This window comes from Phalacrocorax aristotelis, chromosome 2 (assembly GCF_949628215.1).
Source record: "Phalacrocorax aristotelis chromosome 2, bGulAri2.1, whole genome shotgun sequence".
NCBI classification, from domain to species: Eukaryota; Metazoa; Chordata; class Aves; order Suliformes; family Phalacrocoracidae; genus Phalacrocorax; species Phalacrocorax aristotelis.
In genome coordinates, this window is record NC_134277.1 from 121,277,541 (window position 1) to 121,293,381 (window position 15,841).

Here is a 15,841-nt window from a genome sequence, read left to right on the forward strand (position 1 = left end):
TGGATTGGAATTCAAAATGAGAAACAGCAGGCCTCGAGGTCTGGAAATAAAGGCAACACAAGGAAAAAATGGTTCTCTGCCTGTTAGTAAATAATAATCTGCAGCAGCAAAGACAAATGACAAGGATCATAGAAAACACATAGCACTGCGGACATCAAATAGATATTGGGGCTATGACACAATGGCAAACATTCAAATTCAAATTGTGAGGTGTATCTATATTAATTATTTGCCTATTTGTATAACAACAAGCTTTTCAGTATCTAGAAACATTCTGCCTAGCTACTTTCTGCTATATCATGCTGTGATACTCATTAAATTCAATGTTGACTAATAAACTCCAATTTGAAATAAATGCTGGGAAATAGACATAGAATTTGTTCAAAATTTTGCTGAAATCAAATTTCCATTGAAAATGCCCCCCCCCAATCATGCTTCATCTTCCTCACATTTTCCAGGCAGTTTTAATTGTTAGTTAATATCTTAAGGTTGTTCTGTGCTTATAGGGGGCCAACAGGTATGTTTAGCTGGTTAAATACTGGGTTTGAAAATCAACAGTAGTTTTATTACCAAATTAACAGGAAGTATCAGCCTTCTTTTACCCTGTTTACCTCATTAGCTTTATTATTATTATTATTATTATTATTATTATTATTATTATTATTATTATTGTGAAATGTGTGATACGTGTTTTCCAAGCTTATTTTACTTTCCCCAGCCTCCACCTCTCCTTTCTTGTTTTAGGATGAGCTCACGGGGAGCTATTAGGCCAAAGTTTGTTTATACTTGATTGGCTTTAACAATTTACTCCATTTGCTCTCTCACCTCACTTTTCTTCCACTCTTATTAGAAGCAGGAAATACAGTTCAAAGAGACAGTGAAAAGGGAGAGACATCTGAATTCTCCCCATAGCAGATGTCCTAATGCAATATCTGTAGAAAAGGGAGAATACTTAAAAACAAGCAAACAAACAACCTCAGCAGTGTAACTGAGGATAAGTGTGTGTGTTGTGTATGTTTAATTGGGAAGGGGAAAGGATGCGAGATGATACACTTTTAATCGACTTTAAAATATGGAGAGTTTAAAGGACTAAGATCAAGCTTGTTCTCCAGTTTGTTTTTTCCCTCCCTGAACAATCAGAATATGGGGGTTTCTACAACGGAGAGCTGTCTGTATGGGGCGTTGCAATGAGTGCAACTCTGGCATTGCAGAAGATTATAACCAAAGAGGTGGGAGCAGGGTGCTGCTAGTATTATTTTACAGCTGAATTTGGCCTTGCTGTAATTAAACCTTTCTAGATATTCTTACACATTTCATCGACGTGTCTATACACTTAATAAGCACTGGTTTAGCACATTTGAATATACTGTGGCAAAATCGGATAGCAGTTAAAGGTAAATTATTCTTTACAAATAGAAGAACTTTATCTGAACGTATCCTATTGAGAACTTGGTCACTGCCACCCGGGCAACCGATACCAACTGATCAGGGTGCTGAAGGCACATGGCGGATGCTTTGTGGGTGGACTCCTCTCCTGAGCACTGGCTGTTATAAAGCTTAAGCATCGCCCGAGGACTGCATTATGTCTTCAAAACAGGGGCATAATCCTTCTGCCAGAAAAAATGATTCACAGACCTTCTGTTGGTCCTATCCCAGGAGGGGATTTTGTCCAGCGCAAATTAGGATGACAGAACTTGTCCTTCAAAGCCTCACAGATTTCACTGGCTTGACTCCTTCCAACTTCCTACAGCTACAGTTTTTCAGCTGTTTTGTAGGACTGATAGTTCACTCTTTAGATTTATTAGGCAAATTAACAATTAATTTTAAAGTACTTTCACAGAACCATCTATGGTCTACTTTATTTGCTGGCTTTCAAATTACAGCAAGAATGATAACGCAAATTTGTTAAATTTTTTGAAGTCTGTATATCTGAAAATTTTCCTGACTTTACATTTATTAAGAATTAAATTTTTAAAAAATAATCTGGTAATTACCTATAAATTCATTAAAGTTCAATGATAAGTAGCAGAAAAGACATAGTTCATTAGAATTCTATTAATTAAATCATTCTGCTTATTAATAAAATTTGACCTGCTTTCACCTATTTAAGAATGCTTTTTTCCCCGCTCAGTTTTTGAAAACAGTCCATTTGTTTCAAGTTGAAAACGCAGGGGTTCAAGTAGCAATACAGGTAAAACAATCTTTTCAGTTCCACAGTTTTCTCAAAGTCCAATGTATCTTGCCAAAATTGGGCCGATTTGAAGAGAATAATCAAATTTACTGTGCAGAAGGGCAGTTAAAAACGAAGAAAGTGGTTTTATTTTAACCAGCTTTATTCTGCTCTAGACCTAGCTTTATTTATATTGCTTTATTATTTGCTTCGGTGCAAATTTAACTCCTTGGAAGCTCACCATATGCCCAATTCAGCTCTCAGTTACACCAAAACAATGATAACCAGGCCTTGTGCACTGGTAAAACAAAGCTGAGGATTTGTGTAGGTTTTCTAAAAGAGCAGGGTCAAAGCCCAATGAGTTTACAATATACATCTTTTTGAGAAGTTCTGGTTTTTGCTGCTGCTTCCATGCAGAACTTCTTATCCCACCTCCTTGATGGATAAGCCTAAATTGAGGCAAAAAGGGGTGAAAAGATGTGGTCTGTCTGAACTACAGGTTTTAGACAGATGCCTGGAATTGGAATACAGCACTCATTAAAAGAAAGCTGAGCTGTTTGCTTGCTATGAATGAAATACTTTAGTATTATGTCAACCATGGCCGTGGGGCTTTGCTGAACTCTCAGAATATAAAAAGATAAAGCTTATCAAAAGATGCCATAAAAAAATTATGGCTATGTCTAGATTAAGGGAGAAAAGGATGAGTTACATTCTTTATTGTTTTCCACTGCTGTTTCTTGAGAAAGGCAATGGGACGAGTCATCTAATTAGATATATGCCACACTTGCTGGACAGACTGGGCAAAAGCAAAGTCTTCCAGAAATTGTTATCATCTGAATGAGCTAATTTTCTCCTATATTGGCAATTAATTCTCTAATAATTCTGCTCTTTTTTTTCTTTTCTTCCCACCATCGCAAGAGTTTGGTAATAGTTGCTACAAGCATTAAAAAAAATATCCGAGTAGAAATAGGCGAAAATACGGAGGTAAAACCAGCACATTACTTCTCATCGCAAGTGGAGTAAAATGGAGAATGGAGGTGGTTCATCACAAACTTCCTGTGTAAATTACTGTAATCTCATGCACTGGTCCACACAGGGTAGTGCTGGAGCTCAGAAACCTGACGGTCTCCTTTCTTCCTCCAGACTAGTAATATCACTACAGCAACAAGCCATGGAAACTGCTACAGTGAAACTGACCAACGAACCATCTAGTCCCAGTCTCCAAGGGAGTTTGCAAAACATGTTTCAGAGCTCAGTAATTAGTAAATAAACAAATAAATCTCTAAATAAAATAGCGCATCCAGGTGCATCATGCAATAATGACCAACTTGTTTTCCTCTGCTAACTTCAGCCAACCTAATAACACATACCTAAAACTTAATAATCTGTTCATGAAACAAGAGCATGAAGGCTGAGACCACCAGCAAATGCTAAAATTCAGTACAAAGGGGAAGGGAAGGTGCCGGGATTTCACCTCGCTCCGCAAGTCTTTCCTTGCGTTGACCGTATAGGCTGGAATGTGACTAACCCCGATTGATGCTCTATGGGAAAACATCTGGGGAGATGCTGCAAGACACCAGGTAACAGCAAGGCAGCAGGTAAGTGCCATCACCAACACCCACGCTCCCAGGGGAACACGACCTTGTCCTCACTTCTGCTCCAGCCAGCAAAGCTGAACTGACACAAAGAGCATACTACATCCTTATGAGAGCCATGGAGCTATCCTTCTCTTGTAAAATCCTGAGAAGAAGTTTTGGCTGAATCAATCAGGGTTTCTCTAGGGACTGCAATGCAGACTTTCCATTCCCAACACTATGGGTTATAAAACAATGGCCTAGCTTTGAATTTACCTTTTGAGACGGTTGTCAAAAGAGTCTTAGAAGATGGAATAGTGGGTGACTGCTGATTTTTCTCTCTCTGCTGTTCATCAGTATTTACACCACACCATTTCTCTCAGCTTCTTTTTACCTCTCTACATGTCTGTTTTCTACTGTTCATTTTCTCTTGATGTTCGTCTTTCTGGGTGATACAACCATTAAAATCTATTTCTCTTGTAAGTACCCCTTTTCTTTAATTAGCTTAGTTACCTTCCCTGGACCTTTCGTCTGTCATGACCTTTCAGAGATGAGCTAAATACACTAAGCATGTTATTAAAGGCAAGAACATACCATTTAATTAATGAGAAGAATAAGTTTTCAATATTATTCTCTATACTTTCCCTAATGCCAGTTTTTGTTATCCCTGCTATGCTTATTGAAGACATGCTTATTGATTTATTTGAAATTATTCCTAAATATTTCCCTTGAGATGTTATACTAATCCTATATATTTTAAATGTGATTGGAAAGCTTGAATTCTCCCCTTCCTCTCAAAAAGCTAATGTCACAATGGCATAAAATGTAAATTATCTGGCAGTGGTCTGTAGGGAATTCTGCCTGCCACGATTTCTCTTTTCTTCCTTTGTTACGATATTTCTGGTTTTCCTCCCAATTCTTCCTTGACTTGCTTAACCTAATTAATTTGTATTTCCAGCCAGGGTTGAAACCCTTTCATTTGTCTGAGTTTTATGTGTATATATGTATGTATATACACTTATGTGTGTGTATAGATGCACATTGGACTGCATTTGTATCACTCTCAAACACTTCCTATGGCTTCCCAGCTCTTCACCAGCTTTAATTTGTCATCATACCCAAAGTTTCAACCCTGCTTTAGTAAAGTCACTGTAAGATTGGTTTCATTCCAGAAGGAAACCAGAACCAAATTTTCACCTGAAAATTATGTAAAAGACTTCTGAACACGACAGGTTAGAGGAACATAACTAACTCTTACAAAATCCAAACTAGTTGCACCAACCAGGTATAGTTCATATTGACACTTAACTCTATTTTTAATTATTTTCTTATTGATTTTTTTCTTCTGGTGTTGAAATACAGTTCACTGGTCTGTCATTTCTATGAACTATCTCTACCACCTTTTTTTCCCCCTTTCTAGTACATTGTTGGCCGTCCTCCAGTATCATTGCGGTATATAGTGGCAATATTTTAATAATATTTTAGCTACTTCTTTCTGAAGTTCTTTAGTGTTCCTGCATTTGTATTAGTGTGAGTGATGCACTGCAATTTAATATCTTGATTTACCATCACCTCTTTTTTTTAATTCCTCTACTTCTGACCATTGTTCAGTTTCATCACCTTGAAAAATGTAAACCCAGGACAGGTATTTCCTCATGGCCCACAATAGAGAAGAGATGCTGAAAAATGAATTTCTGTGAAACCTTTTTACACTCCTTGTCTTTCCTGTCTGCTGAAACCTCTGGCTGTACCTTAGCTGTTCTTGTCTTATTGTACCTAAATACTTGTATAACTACTCGCTTGTAACTCATCTTCTATCAGCTCAGGGCAGTGAGTCCATTTACAAGTTAGATTTCCCACATGCCAGCGCAATGCTGCTTTACCCAACAGATAGGTCATGATTTCATGACAGCTCCTTCAGCTCTGAATCTGCCTCCAACAGAAGTTTTCTACAAAATCCACCTGACAGTATTGGTAGTGGGATGCATAAGTCCAGAGGCAACAAAGACAGCAATCACAAGACAGACACATTTAAAAATTGTACAGTGAGTTAGCATCGTAAGTCGTTTAAGTGCAAGAGATCTCACCTCCCAAATGCTCTTAAGTACAGTCAAAATGTTATCGCATCCATTTCCTTTTGTATTAAAAACTTTGGGGTAACAAAATTTACAAAACTTCCAGACACACAGATCTCACTGGCAATATAATATATATATATAACCTCTCATTTCCCAGAGGAGCTTAATTACAGGCTCTCAAGTGAAAAAGGTTGAATGAGTTTCATCCTAGGCTCAAGCAGGTCATCTAATAAAAATTGTCCTTCCAAGTCTATACAGAATATTTATTTCTGAAAAACAGCCTTACTTGAGGTTAACTCTAACATAGATCAGATTTATTAAGTAACATGTTCACCACAGATAGCCCCTGAAGTTGAAGAGTATCCACATACACAACTAAATGGTTTGAACACTACAATTCAATTTCAACAGCTAGCTTTAATCCCTGCAGATGCACATAGTAGCTGTCAGGTTTTGCAGCTTGCAGAGTTATTGAATAAGCAGTTAGAAGCCTGTACAACTCTCTGTGATAAAGTTGATCATCGCTAAGAAAATCCATTTGCATCCGGAAGAATGCTGAACACCATCACTTGCAGCAAGTCTTTCCTGGATATTGGCAATGCCCACCTCGATATTTTATGTTTATAACCCATTAAAAAAATACCTTGCTAATGGAAATGTAAGGTTTTGAGGCACATCTATTAAAACAGAACAAAAAGGTAATCTAAGAAAGCTACCGGATCACTTTCACTGCTGCTGTAGGACAATGCAAACAACTGTCATGCACCAGCTAGTATCTCCTGAGTTTTCTAAAATCAAAGAGGCTTTTGGCACGTTTAAAATCACATATACAAGATCAAACCATTTTTATGTCCTGTAAAGCTCTACTCATTTTGGAGGCTGCGCTGATTGGGGTCAGCCTACTCAAGAAGGAACAAAAGATTCCTGTGATGCTCTGAGGTGCATGGGAGGCTGCAGAATCTGGTAGGATCCTCCTGGAGAGGGTTTCCTGCCACACTGTCTCATGATCTTTCTCCACATGTACCTCATTTATATCTCTCTTCAACATTTGCCCTGCTTTGTTCCTCTTTTACCAGCAGACTCTCAACAGGTGTATCCTGCATACGGGGAAAGATCAGGACCCAAATAGCTTCCTCCAGACCAAACCCAACAGCTGCTCGTTGCCTCCTTTCAACAGCAGACCAAAACTCACGGTTCAGCGTCAGCCTATTTTAATTTCTTTCTCTAGTGTGAAACAAAATTTGAATCATTAACTCCCACATTCGTCCAGCACTAGCACTAGACTTCTTCTCGCAGGGGACTGTGTTCCTGACAAGCCCTCTCTACATGGAGTCTTTCTGTGTATGTATCTGTGTAGTCCCTCTGGACAGCGTCTCCTTTCTGTCTAGAGCACTGAACAAGAACAACGGTGATCACCCCAAAATGCAGTGAAAGAAACAAACTGCCTCCATAAAAAGATCAGAAAAAAGTCCCATTATGCTGTACTGATGCCCGTTAGCCCATTTGAGCACCAACCTGCTAACTCCTCAGTGACCACGTAGCTACATAGTCACAGAAACAACATGCAGTACCTCTGAAGAGGATTGGGCTGAAGTGCCTGTGCTGGAGTTCCTACCATGCTGCATCGTGACTGAATTCAGCACAGCTTCACTGAAAAGAGGCTGAGGGTGAGACACTGAAGAACCAAGTTCACTATCGCCTTGGTCTTCTCAGCAAAGGTTCACAGCAGCATGAAAATCAAACGGGGAGGTTTTATTTTGGATCACTGGAAAGATTTGGGCTTTCGAGCTACAAGCCTGACCTTTACCAGGGGATAGCACTGAATCTGTCATCCTGTCTCATTATATGCATGGGACGGTTATATCAGTAGTAGGTTTTGTTATGGTATTGCTAAACCCTATTTAACGTTTCTAAAGTAACGTTAACAGTTTCTAGTTTTACAGAAGAAGCACTTTAAAATGCTCCCTCTTTAAAAATTTGCTCTGTTTGGCTCACGTTTCTTTGGAAAATTCTGGCTTAACGTTGTCACCAAGAAATCTCAGATCCTCGCCTCCCTTTGCCTCTCTCGCACACACGCATGTGGAGATGGCATCTTACATATGGCCACTTTAACATTTTTAAATTTTAGGACAGAGTTATTCTCTTTATTCATGAACACGTCGCTGAATGCCTGCATTAAGAGTTGCCAACTAAACGGGTTTTGTTCCATCTGCTGTGACCATTTTCCAGCACTGTCTGATTCACCACCGTCCCTCCTCACTGAGTCCATCGGGAGGTCTGCAAACGGCAGGGCAGAGGCTGCAGGTAACAAGAGGAGGCAAAGCTCTGCAGACCTGAACGGGGGTTAAGGAAAATGTGGGTGGCAGTTAAAATGGGACGGATACGGCAGGGCTCGAATACCGCTTCTGAGCCTGGAAGGTGCATTTAATGGGAGTGTAAACTACCGCAGAATTGTACCTTGGGATAAATTATAGCTCACCCTCAACATCACCTTTCTGTGGTACTTACTGCCATTACGCGTTGGCAGTTCAGTAGGCTACAGAGCTACCAACATATATTTGACCCACTCTTTTATTCATTTTTGATACTCATGGCTACAAAAATGGGGAGAAACGCAATGAAGCAAAGCTGCATATTTTCAGATTGTTATATAATGCCCTAAAATAATGAACAATTTAAAACACAAGATAATTTAAAACACCGCACTTTGACATATAAGTTATTTGTACTGTGACCTCTTTCTTGTATTGTTTATAAACAAAGTAATTTCTATAAAATCAAACAAACCATAAACTCATTCATCTTTCTACTATCAGAACAAGAGGTGGGCTGGGATACAGCCTGTTCCATAGAACTGACTGGCCTATAATTTTAAGCCCTAAATCCTGTAATCAGATTCAGTAGTACAGCCCTGAACCTGCAGAGAGCCTCACTGGCCTGCTAGCAGCAATCCAAGAGGTACTGGATCCTCCTGGAGGATGTAAAGATTTAACTAAACTCAACAAAATTTGGTTTCCGAATCAAGGTTCATTCTATGCTTCTAATTGGAAAATATAAAAGAAGAAAGGGGAAAATTCATACATTAGGCTTGCGATTTCATTAGTCAGTGGAGTCATTCCAAATTGATAATTACATAAAAGCAACCCAAACTTGGCCTTTAAGGTTATTTCTATTAGTTTGCTAATACCGTGTAAATTCTATATTTGAGATGTATCCTGCAGTCATCTCGGCCCTTCTTTTTTAAGGGAGAGTTCTGCTTAGAATCCACTGATACAGCTTGGGCCATTATTTTATAATTTATTTTTAAATCGAGACTGATTTTAGGAGCCATATTTGTGTCCATGGACAACATCAAGCAGGAGAAAGAAAAGTGGTGAAAAGAAATTTGTTTTCAAGTTGCCAATCGATAAATAGCTCCAGTTAAAGAACTATGCAGAAAATACACACAAAAAAATCCACCATTAAAATAATGTATACGGTTGGAAAAGATATTATACTATAAAAATTAGTTCCATGCATCCTTACAGACTGTGAGTACCAACCATTGAAAGTCGATACCATATTTGTTGGCCTAACATGTTTACACAGTGCATCCAGGCTAGGCATAATTTCACTACTTTCATAAAGTGCAGCTTGGTCTTAATGAAAGAAAACCTACAATGATAACAGTAGCAATCGGAAAAGTTGCATAAGTGAGATAATCCCTGGGTTGCATGTAGGAATACCTTACTGTGTGATGCCCCACTCTGGACCTAAAATGGCTGTTTTGCAGGGGATGTTGTTGCCTGGTGACCAAAAGTGCATCTCCTCGGTCACAGAGGGATGTGAACAGTTAGAAATTGATTTGTTCCTGTTGCTCTGGAGGAGACCATACCCGTAAAATAGATTAAGCCACCACATAATCATCTATACATTCTCCTTGCTGGCATGCTTAAACTTGACATTGAAGATAGGCCTGTGATTTTGAGCTACTTACCAACCAGGCAGGGGAAAAAACAGGATAATACCTCGTGCGCTACTGCCCACAGAATATGAAAGTAGACCAAGCCTCAGCTACTGGGAGACTGCAAGACACCCCTGCTTCAATTAAGTCTGTGTTGTACATCTTGCCTGTTCCGGTGCAACCTCCCAGTTGCTATCAGGCTCTCTTTCTTTCATTAGAATCAAGTAGTTAATTAGCCCCAGCCTGTCCTCTCTCCTTCTCTCTTTCCCTTTAACGCAGCAGTAATGATGTCTAATTACCAGCAGCAGTGGATTACAGCACCATCAGGAGCAAATCTCTCTGGCTGACAGCAAAGCTGAGCAGCAAATCTTAAAGCTTCAAGGAGAGAGTAATTCCTAACGAAGTATTTGAATATTTGCTTATTTTTGACCAGCCTGTGACTGTAGAGTCCAACTTGTAATTTCATCTGTTCTGTTACTGCAGAGGGAGCACTCATGCTGCCAGAAGTGATTAATTTTAAATTGGAATTACTTCTACCTATGGTGAGATCAAGTGATGGCCAAGAAGAGGGAGAGGATGAGGGAAAGTTTCACAGTTTGGGGATCTGCTACTGTGCGTGGCTCTCTCTGTGGACTGGACAAGCTGAAATGTACGGGATAACAAGAACAAAAATAAAACAGTGGTGATGTTTCTAAATGGTCATAAATTAATAAACTCTTAAATAATTAGTAAAAGTTAAAGAAATGAGTGAATGGGCTTTTAGAGCTTACCAACAATTACTGTCTGATGAAAATTCAATCTTTTTCCCCTGTAATTTATCATTCCTGGCTGGGTGAAAATCCTAGGCCTCTTGAAGTCAACAGGAGCTTCACCACGGGCTTTCTCCAGGCCAGGGCCTGCATCCCTGTTCTGTCAAACAGGTCGTTTCAGAGCCTCCAGCGCCTGGCAGGCGCTGCCCCGGCCCTGGCAATAGCTCATACAGACCATTGCCACCCCACGGGTCTACCTAAATACTCATCTGCCTCTAGTAATGGGACAGTGACACCAGATTCGTGGGTTTAGGAGTGGGGCGGCATTTGTTTCTCGGAGTTGGCTGCTGTCTAAGAGCACTGAGTATCAGCTTTTCTCATTTATGTTGGATGACAGATGTATGTTGGCCAGCAGGAAGAAATTTTACCTGCAGGCAAGGCCTTTTCCATAAGGGTTTATACGTCATTGTTCAAGTAATATACAGATATTCAGGAATCGCTTAGAGATAGGTCATGCTAACTTTCCTTTCTTGATTTTATTAGCAGCCGTTCTTATTTTATTAGGATGCCTGCTTGGTTGCTTAAGCTATCTAAAGATAGTTACTCCCGTATGAATACACAGTGGAGGGTATGATTCTGCCAAATGAACACAGGTAAGACCAGCAAGGCCCTCAGCCTCTGACTGAAATCTCTGAAGGAAAAAAAAATGAGAAAGATTGTGATTATTTGATTTGAAAATAAAATAGAAGAGGGGATGCAAGGTGGGACTCCAGGCTCCCACGGCCTAGCAAAGGTTAAGAGAGAACAGACAAGCTGATCATCACCGAGTCTTGTGTTTCAGAGGCCCAGAACAGCACTTAATTTTTAAATCCCATCTTGTAAAACTAAGGTTAGCCTTTTTACTGAGTAGCCTAGTCAATGTAATTTTTAAAAATACCGAATTTGCTTACAGTCTTGAACTTGCAGCAAAAAGGATAATCTTAGGTATAAAAGGGCATGCCTACTGGCTCTCCAAAATTATTATTCCAGTAAGCAGAAGGGATATTAAAAAATACAGACCTAATTGGAGGCTTCTGCTTTAGACAACGTTTTTGTTACAAATCGTATCTACAGTACCCTCTGGGGTCAGAGATTAGCAATCAGTCATCTAGCGGTAGAACAGAAATCTGCCAAATAACCTGAATCTATAGGCAGACCTAGAACGCTTTGGTGAATAAAAACCACAGAGAAGGAACAAACTCTGTCCAGAGCTTCTCTTTCACTTTCAATCTTCATATTTATAAACTCCTTAAAATTAATTTCCCACCTCTGCCTCCTCGCAGCCATGACGGCGGTGATGACAAGGGGGCAAATATGAGCCGGCCCCCGGGAATGCCCAGGTTTATGACTTCAGCGAGGCAGAGAGAGGCAGATTTCCCCGGCAGCCTACGTCACAACCCAACCCAGAATACTTTCCAAGAAGCCCCTTTTGCTGCGCCACCCAGCAACCTTCCCGTTAGGTCAGAATAAGCTTCCATGCCAAGAAGGAGAAAAAAAAAAAAAAAAAAAAAAGAAGAAGAGAGAATATTGCTCATCCAAGCCAAATGCCCAGGGAGGAATATTTTTAATTGCCAGGTTTCCTTTCTCAGCTCCCCCTCCCCACCCGCCCCATGCACAGACAAAAGAAGCTTAGCTTGTGTGACCCAGAGCACAAGAAGTAAGAATAATGATACGTTAAGAGAGTTCGATAGGCAAAACCTACTTGCGGCCAACAGTCCCCATCTTCTTAAATAGGAAAATCTGTCGCTCCTGCCACCACCAAGCATAATAGCTCTCCCGCTGTCAGACCTGCAGCTCCGGCGCCTGCCGGGGGATGCCACGCTACCCCAGCCCATCGGCCGGGGAGTTCGGAGCCTTATGGCTGCGAGGCTCCCGCAACAACACACACACGCACACACACACCGCAAAAAGAGGAACAAAATACACCCTTCCTTCGGCCGTGCGGAAGGAACCCCCTCTCCCTTTGTGGAGCATCCTTTCTCCCCGCCGCCCGCAGCCGCTATCGCAGCCGGCGTTTTGCAGCCAACCGGGCGCATATTCGTGCCGCTCGGCGGCTTTATGGGGCTGCGGGTTAACAATAAAAATTTAAAAAAAAAAAAATTAAAAAATTTTTTAAAAAAAGGAAAACCCCAACTGATATCCCGGGGGAACACCCCCACCCCCACCCCCCCCAAACGATGGCCCGGCGGCACGCCTGGCCCTGGGCCAGGCAGGCTACCCCCGGGCGCTATCCATCAGCCCCGCCGGCGGCGGGGGGCCGCTGCCCGGGGCCCGCCACAATGGCCGGAGCGGCGGCGGCGGCGGCGGCGGCGGCGGGGGGACAATAGCCCACCCCAAACCCGCCGCGGCGGCCCGGGAGTGGGGGGGTGTGTGCGGACACGGGGACACGGGACGGACGGGACACGGGGGGGGGGACACACACACACGGGGACACAACGAGGAGGAGAACGACACCGACCCGGCAAAGGGTGTGTTGTGCGCACGATCGCTTTAAATAAAAGGACCCACAAAGAGCTCCGGCGGTGTATAATGTGACAGGCAAACGCAACATGGTGATGATGACTTGGGGGAAGAGGGAGGAAGGAGCCAACTGTGGCTGCGGCTCCCCCTGTGCCTCTCGCTCCCGGAGCGGGCTGCAGCGGCCGACATAGAACAAGGAAGACAATTCTCTACTAACCGTGGTTTTGACTGGCACGTACAGCACTTGCTTCCCTCCTCCAGCACCACCACTGACCTCGTCCGAGTTGCCGAGCTGGAAGCCTTTAGATTTGACCCAGAATTTGAATTTGGCATTATCCGTGGAGCTCGACTCGGAGCCGTTGAGGAGCTGGACGATCCGGTCGTATTTTTTACGGGTCACCGTCTTGGTTTTTCCTGAGTCCCCGTAAGTCCTGAGACACCAGTCTTGAAACTGGCGGTACATGTCCCGGTCGCTGCTCTCCATAATCTCCTAGCACACACACGCACACATGCACACGCCGGGGCGCACACACACACACACACACACACACACACACACACACACACGGAGGCAGACAGACACACGGACGCACACAGACACACGCACACGCCGCCCCGCAGCGGGCCGGGGTGCGGGGCCGGGCCGCCCCGCCGCACTTTGCACCTGTTCACCCAGCGCTCATGAAAAATGCATCCACCTCCGAGCCGGAGCGAAGGAGGTCCCGGTGCAGGCAGATCCCGGCGGATTTTGTTGTTGTTGTGGTGGTGGTGGTGGTGGTGGTGGTGGTTCGGGGGGGTGGGGGGCCGGGAGGGGGATGGGTGGGGGGGGCAGCAATCAATTCAATAGTGTGGCAATGTTCTCCTTCATATTTTTTTTTTTTTAACAGGAGGCAAAACGGGTCTGGTGGAGGCTCCTCTTATCCTTCCACTCTACGTGATCAGTCTCTTTAATAATTGTGCAAGGCAGGACTATCCCACTGGCTCTGGCAGCGTCTTACCCGGAGAGGGTGCGGGTGGATAAATAATTAAAATCCTATCCCTCGGCTTAGCGAAGAGAAAAGAAAATACTGACTCGGATCCTTCTTCTTTTCCATACATCAGCTGCACCCGGGTTCACTCTGGATAGTGCAGGTGAAGGGGGGAAAAAAAAAAAGGGGGGGGAGAAGAAGAAAAAGCCCACCCTCCTCCGCCCCGGCTGCCTTCTCGAAAGGCTTTCTGTCTGTGTCCTGGCGGGCTGTGCCTCCCCACAGCAGCCTCGCCGCGCAGGATGGAGGAAGCACTGAAGGGCAAACTGGTCTCTTTGCTCCCCCTTTATTCCACGGCTGGGCGGCTTTGCTTTACGTATCCCCGCTCCGGGCATGAAGGTACTGGAAAGAAAGAAAGTTCTTACCTGCGATTTTCTAAGCCTAATACATCCGATCCGCGTTTTAAGTACATATTTTTTTTTTTTAATTTAAGAAAAAAAAAAAAGGTCTGTGAGCGTTTCACTTCCTCATATTCAGTCCCACTTAATTTTTCAGGTGCCCTTTTAGGAATTTTCCTCTATTTATTTACTTAACAATCCCAGCAGATCAGCAGATGGAGAGGAAAAAAAAAATATGTAAAAAGCAAACCAGATATCTACGAGATAGGCTCGGATATTGGACCAGAGGAGAGAGAGATCAGTCCCAGGAGGATGTTGGTAAAGGAAAGGAGGCGGCTCTCGGTGGCTCTGCCAGTGTAATGATGGTGCTCACACATGTAGGACTCCTCGGGTGCGGGGTATCCTTTGGTCTCTGGGCTAAACTGGCTACAAGGCATTCAAGTAAGTTTGCGTGCGGCTGCTGAGCAAAACCCCCTTTTTTAAAGGGGGAAGAAGAAGAAGAAAAAGGAGAAAAAAAAAAAAGCAATCTTGTTTTTTTTCCTCCCCCTCCCTGTGCCACAGTTTCAGTTCACGCCGGAGATCTCCGCGCTCTCCGCGGTCTCCCCCGCCTGGCCAAGCAGGACACCCCCTCGCCGGGGGGGAAGGCCCCGCGCCGGCGCTTCCTCTCGTCGCCTCTCCGCGGCCGCGCCCGCCCGCGCCTCCGCCATCCAGCGCCCGGCTCCGCGCCCCCGCCCGCAGCCGGCACCTCCGCCGCCGGGGCACCTCCGCCGCCGGGGCACGCGGCCCGACCGGGCTGTGCGGGGTGGTGCGGGGCGGGAGTGGGGGATGCGCTCCGCCGCGCCGTGCCTTGCCGCTCCGCTCCGGGCCGGGCTGCACCGCGCTCCGCGGCGGGCTGGCGGCGGCGGCGGCGGCGGCGGCGGCGCACCGGGCCGGGCCCAGCGCCGCTCCGCGCGCTCCCCCCCCACACGCCCCCCCCCCACCCTTCCCCGCGCGCCCTGATTGGCCGCCGGGACAAAAGTTTCTGTGGCGACGGCGGCGCGGCGCGGTGACGGGCGGCGCTGTCCCATGTCGGGATGGCGCGCGCGCGGCGCCCCCGCCTCCGCGGGCGCGGGGGCCGGCGCGCGGACCCGGCCGCGGGCCGCGGTGGTGGGGGGGGGGCGGAGGAGAGGGGGGGAAAGGCGAGGGCAGCGTTTCCATGGCGATGTCTCCGGGCGCAGCCCACCCCCCCACCCCACCCCCCGCCGCCCCGTCCCCGCGCGCAGACGGAGCGAGCGGATCAGCTGACACATCATTAGCTTAGGACCTAATTATTGCTTATTGGAGCAGGAAAGGCGCGCAGGGCCGCGGCGGGGGGCTGGCGGCCCCCGTCGCCCCCTCCCACCCCCACCCCCACCCCCATTTCCCCGGCGCGGTGCGGTGCGGGGGAGGAGCGGCGGCACCGCGGACTTTCCGGCGGGGGGAGGCG

The 15,841-nt window shown here is 44.8% G+C and overlaps 1 protein-coding gene across 2 annotated transcripts in view; it reads right to left on the reverse strand.

Annotated features, from left to right (window-relative positions):
* The window catches only part of NOL4 (nucleolar protein 4), a 198,360-nt gene extending 183,411 nt beyond the window's left edge, over positions 1-14,949 (reverse strand). For both annotated transcript variants that reach the window (XM_075084957.1, XM_075084956.1), the window contains exon 1: positions 13,231-14,949. In XM_075084957.1, the coding sequence (XP_074941058.1) occupies positions 13,231-13,497 (267 nt within the window). In that variant the 5' untranslated portion in view covers positions 13,498-14,949. The remainder of the gene's footprint in view (positions 1-13,230) is intronic.
* Between the last annotated feature and the right edge of the window lie 892 nt (positions 14,950-15,841).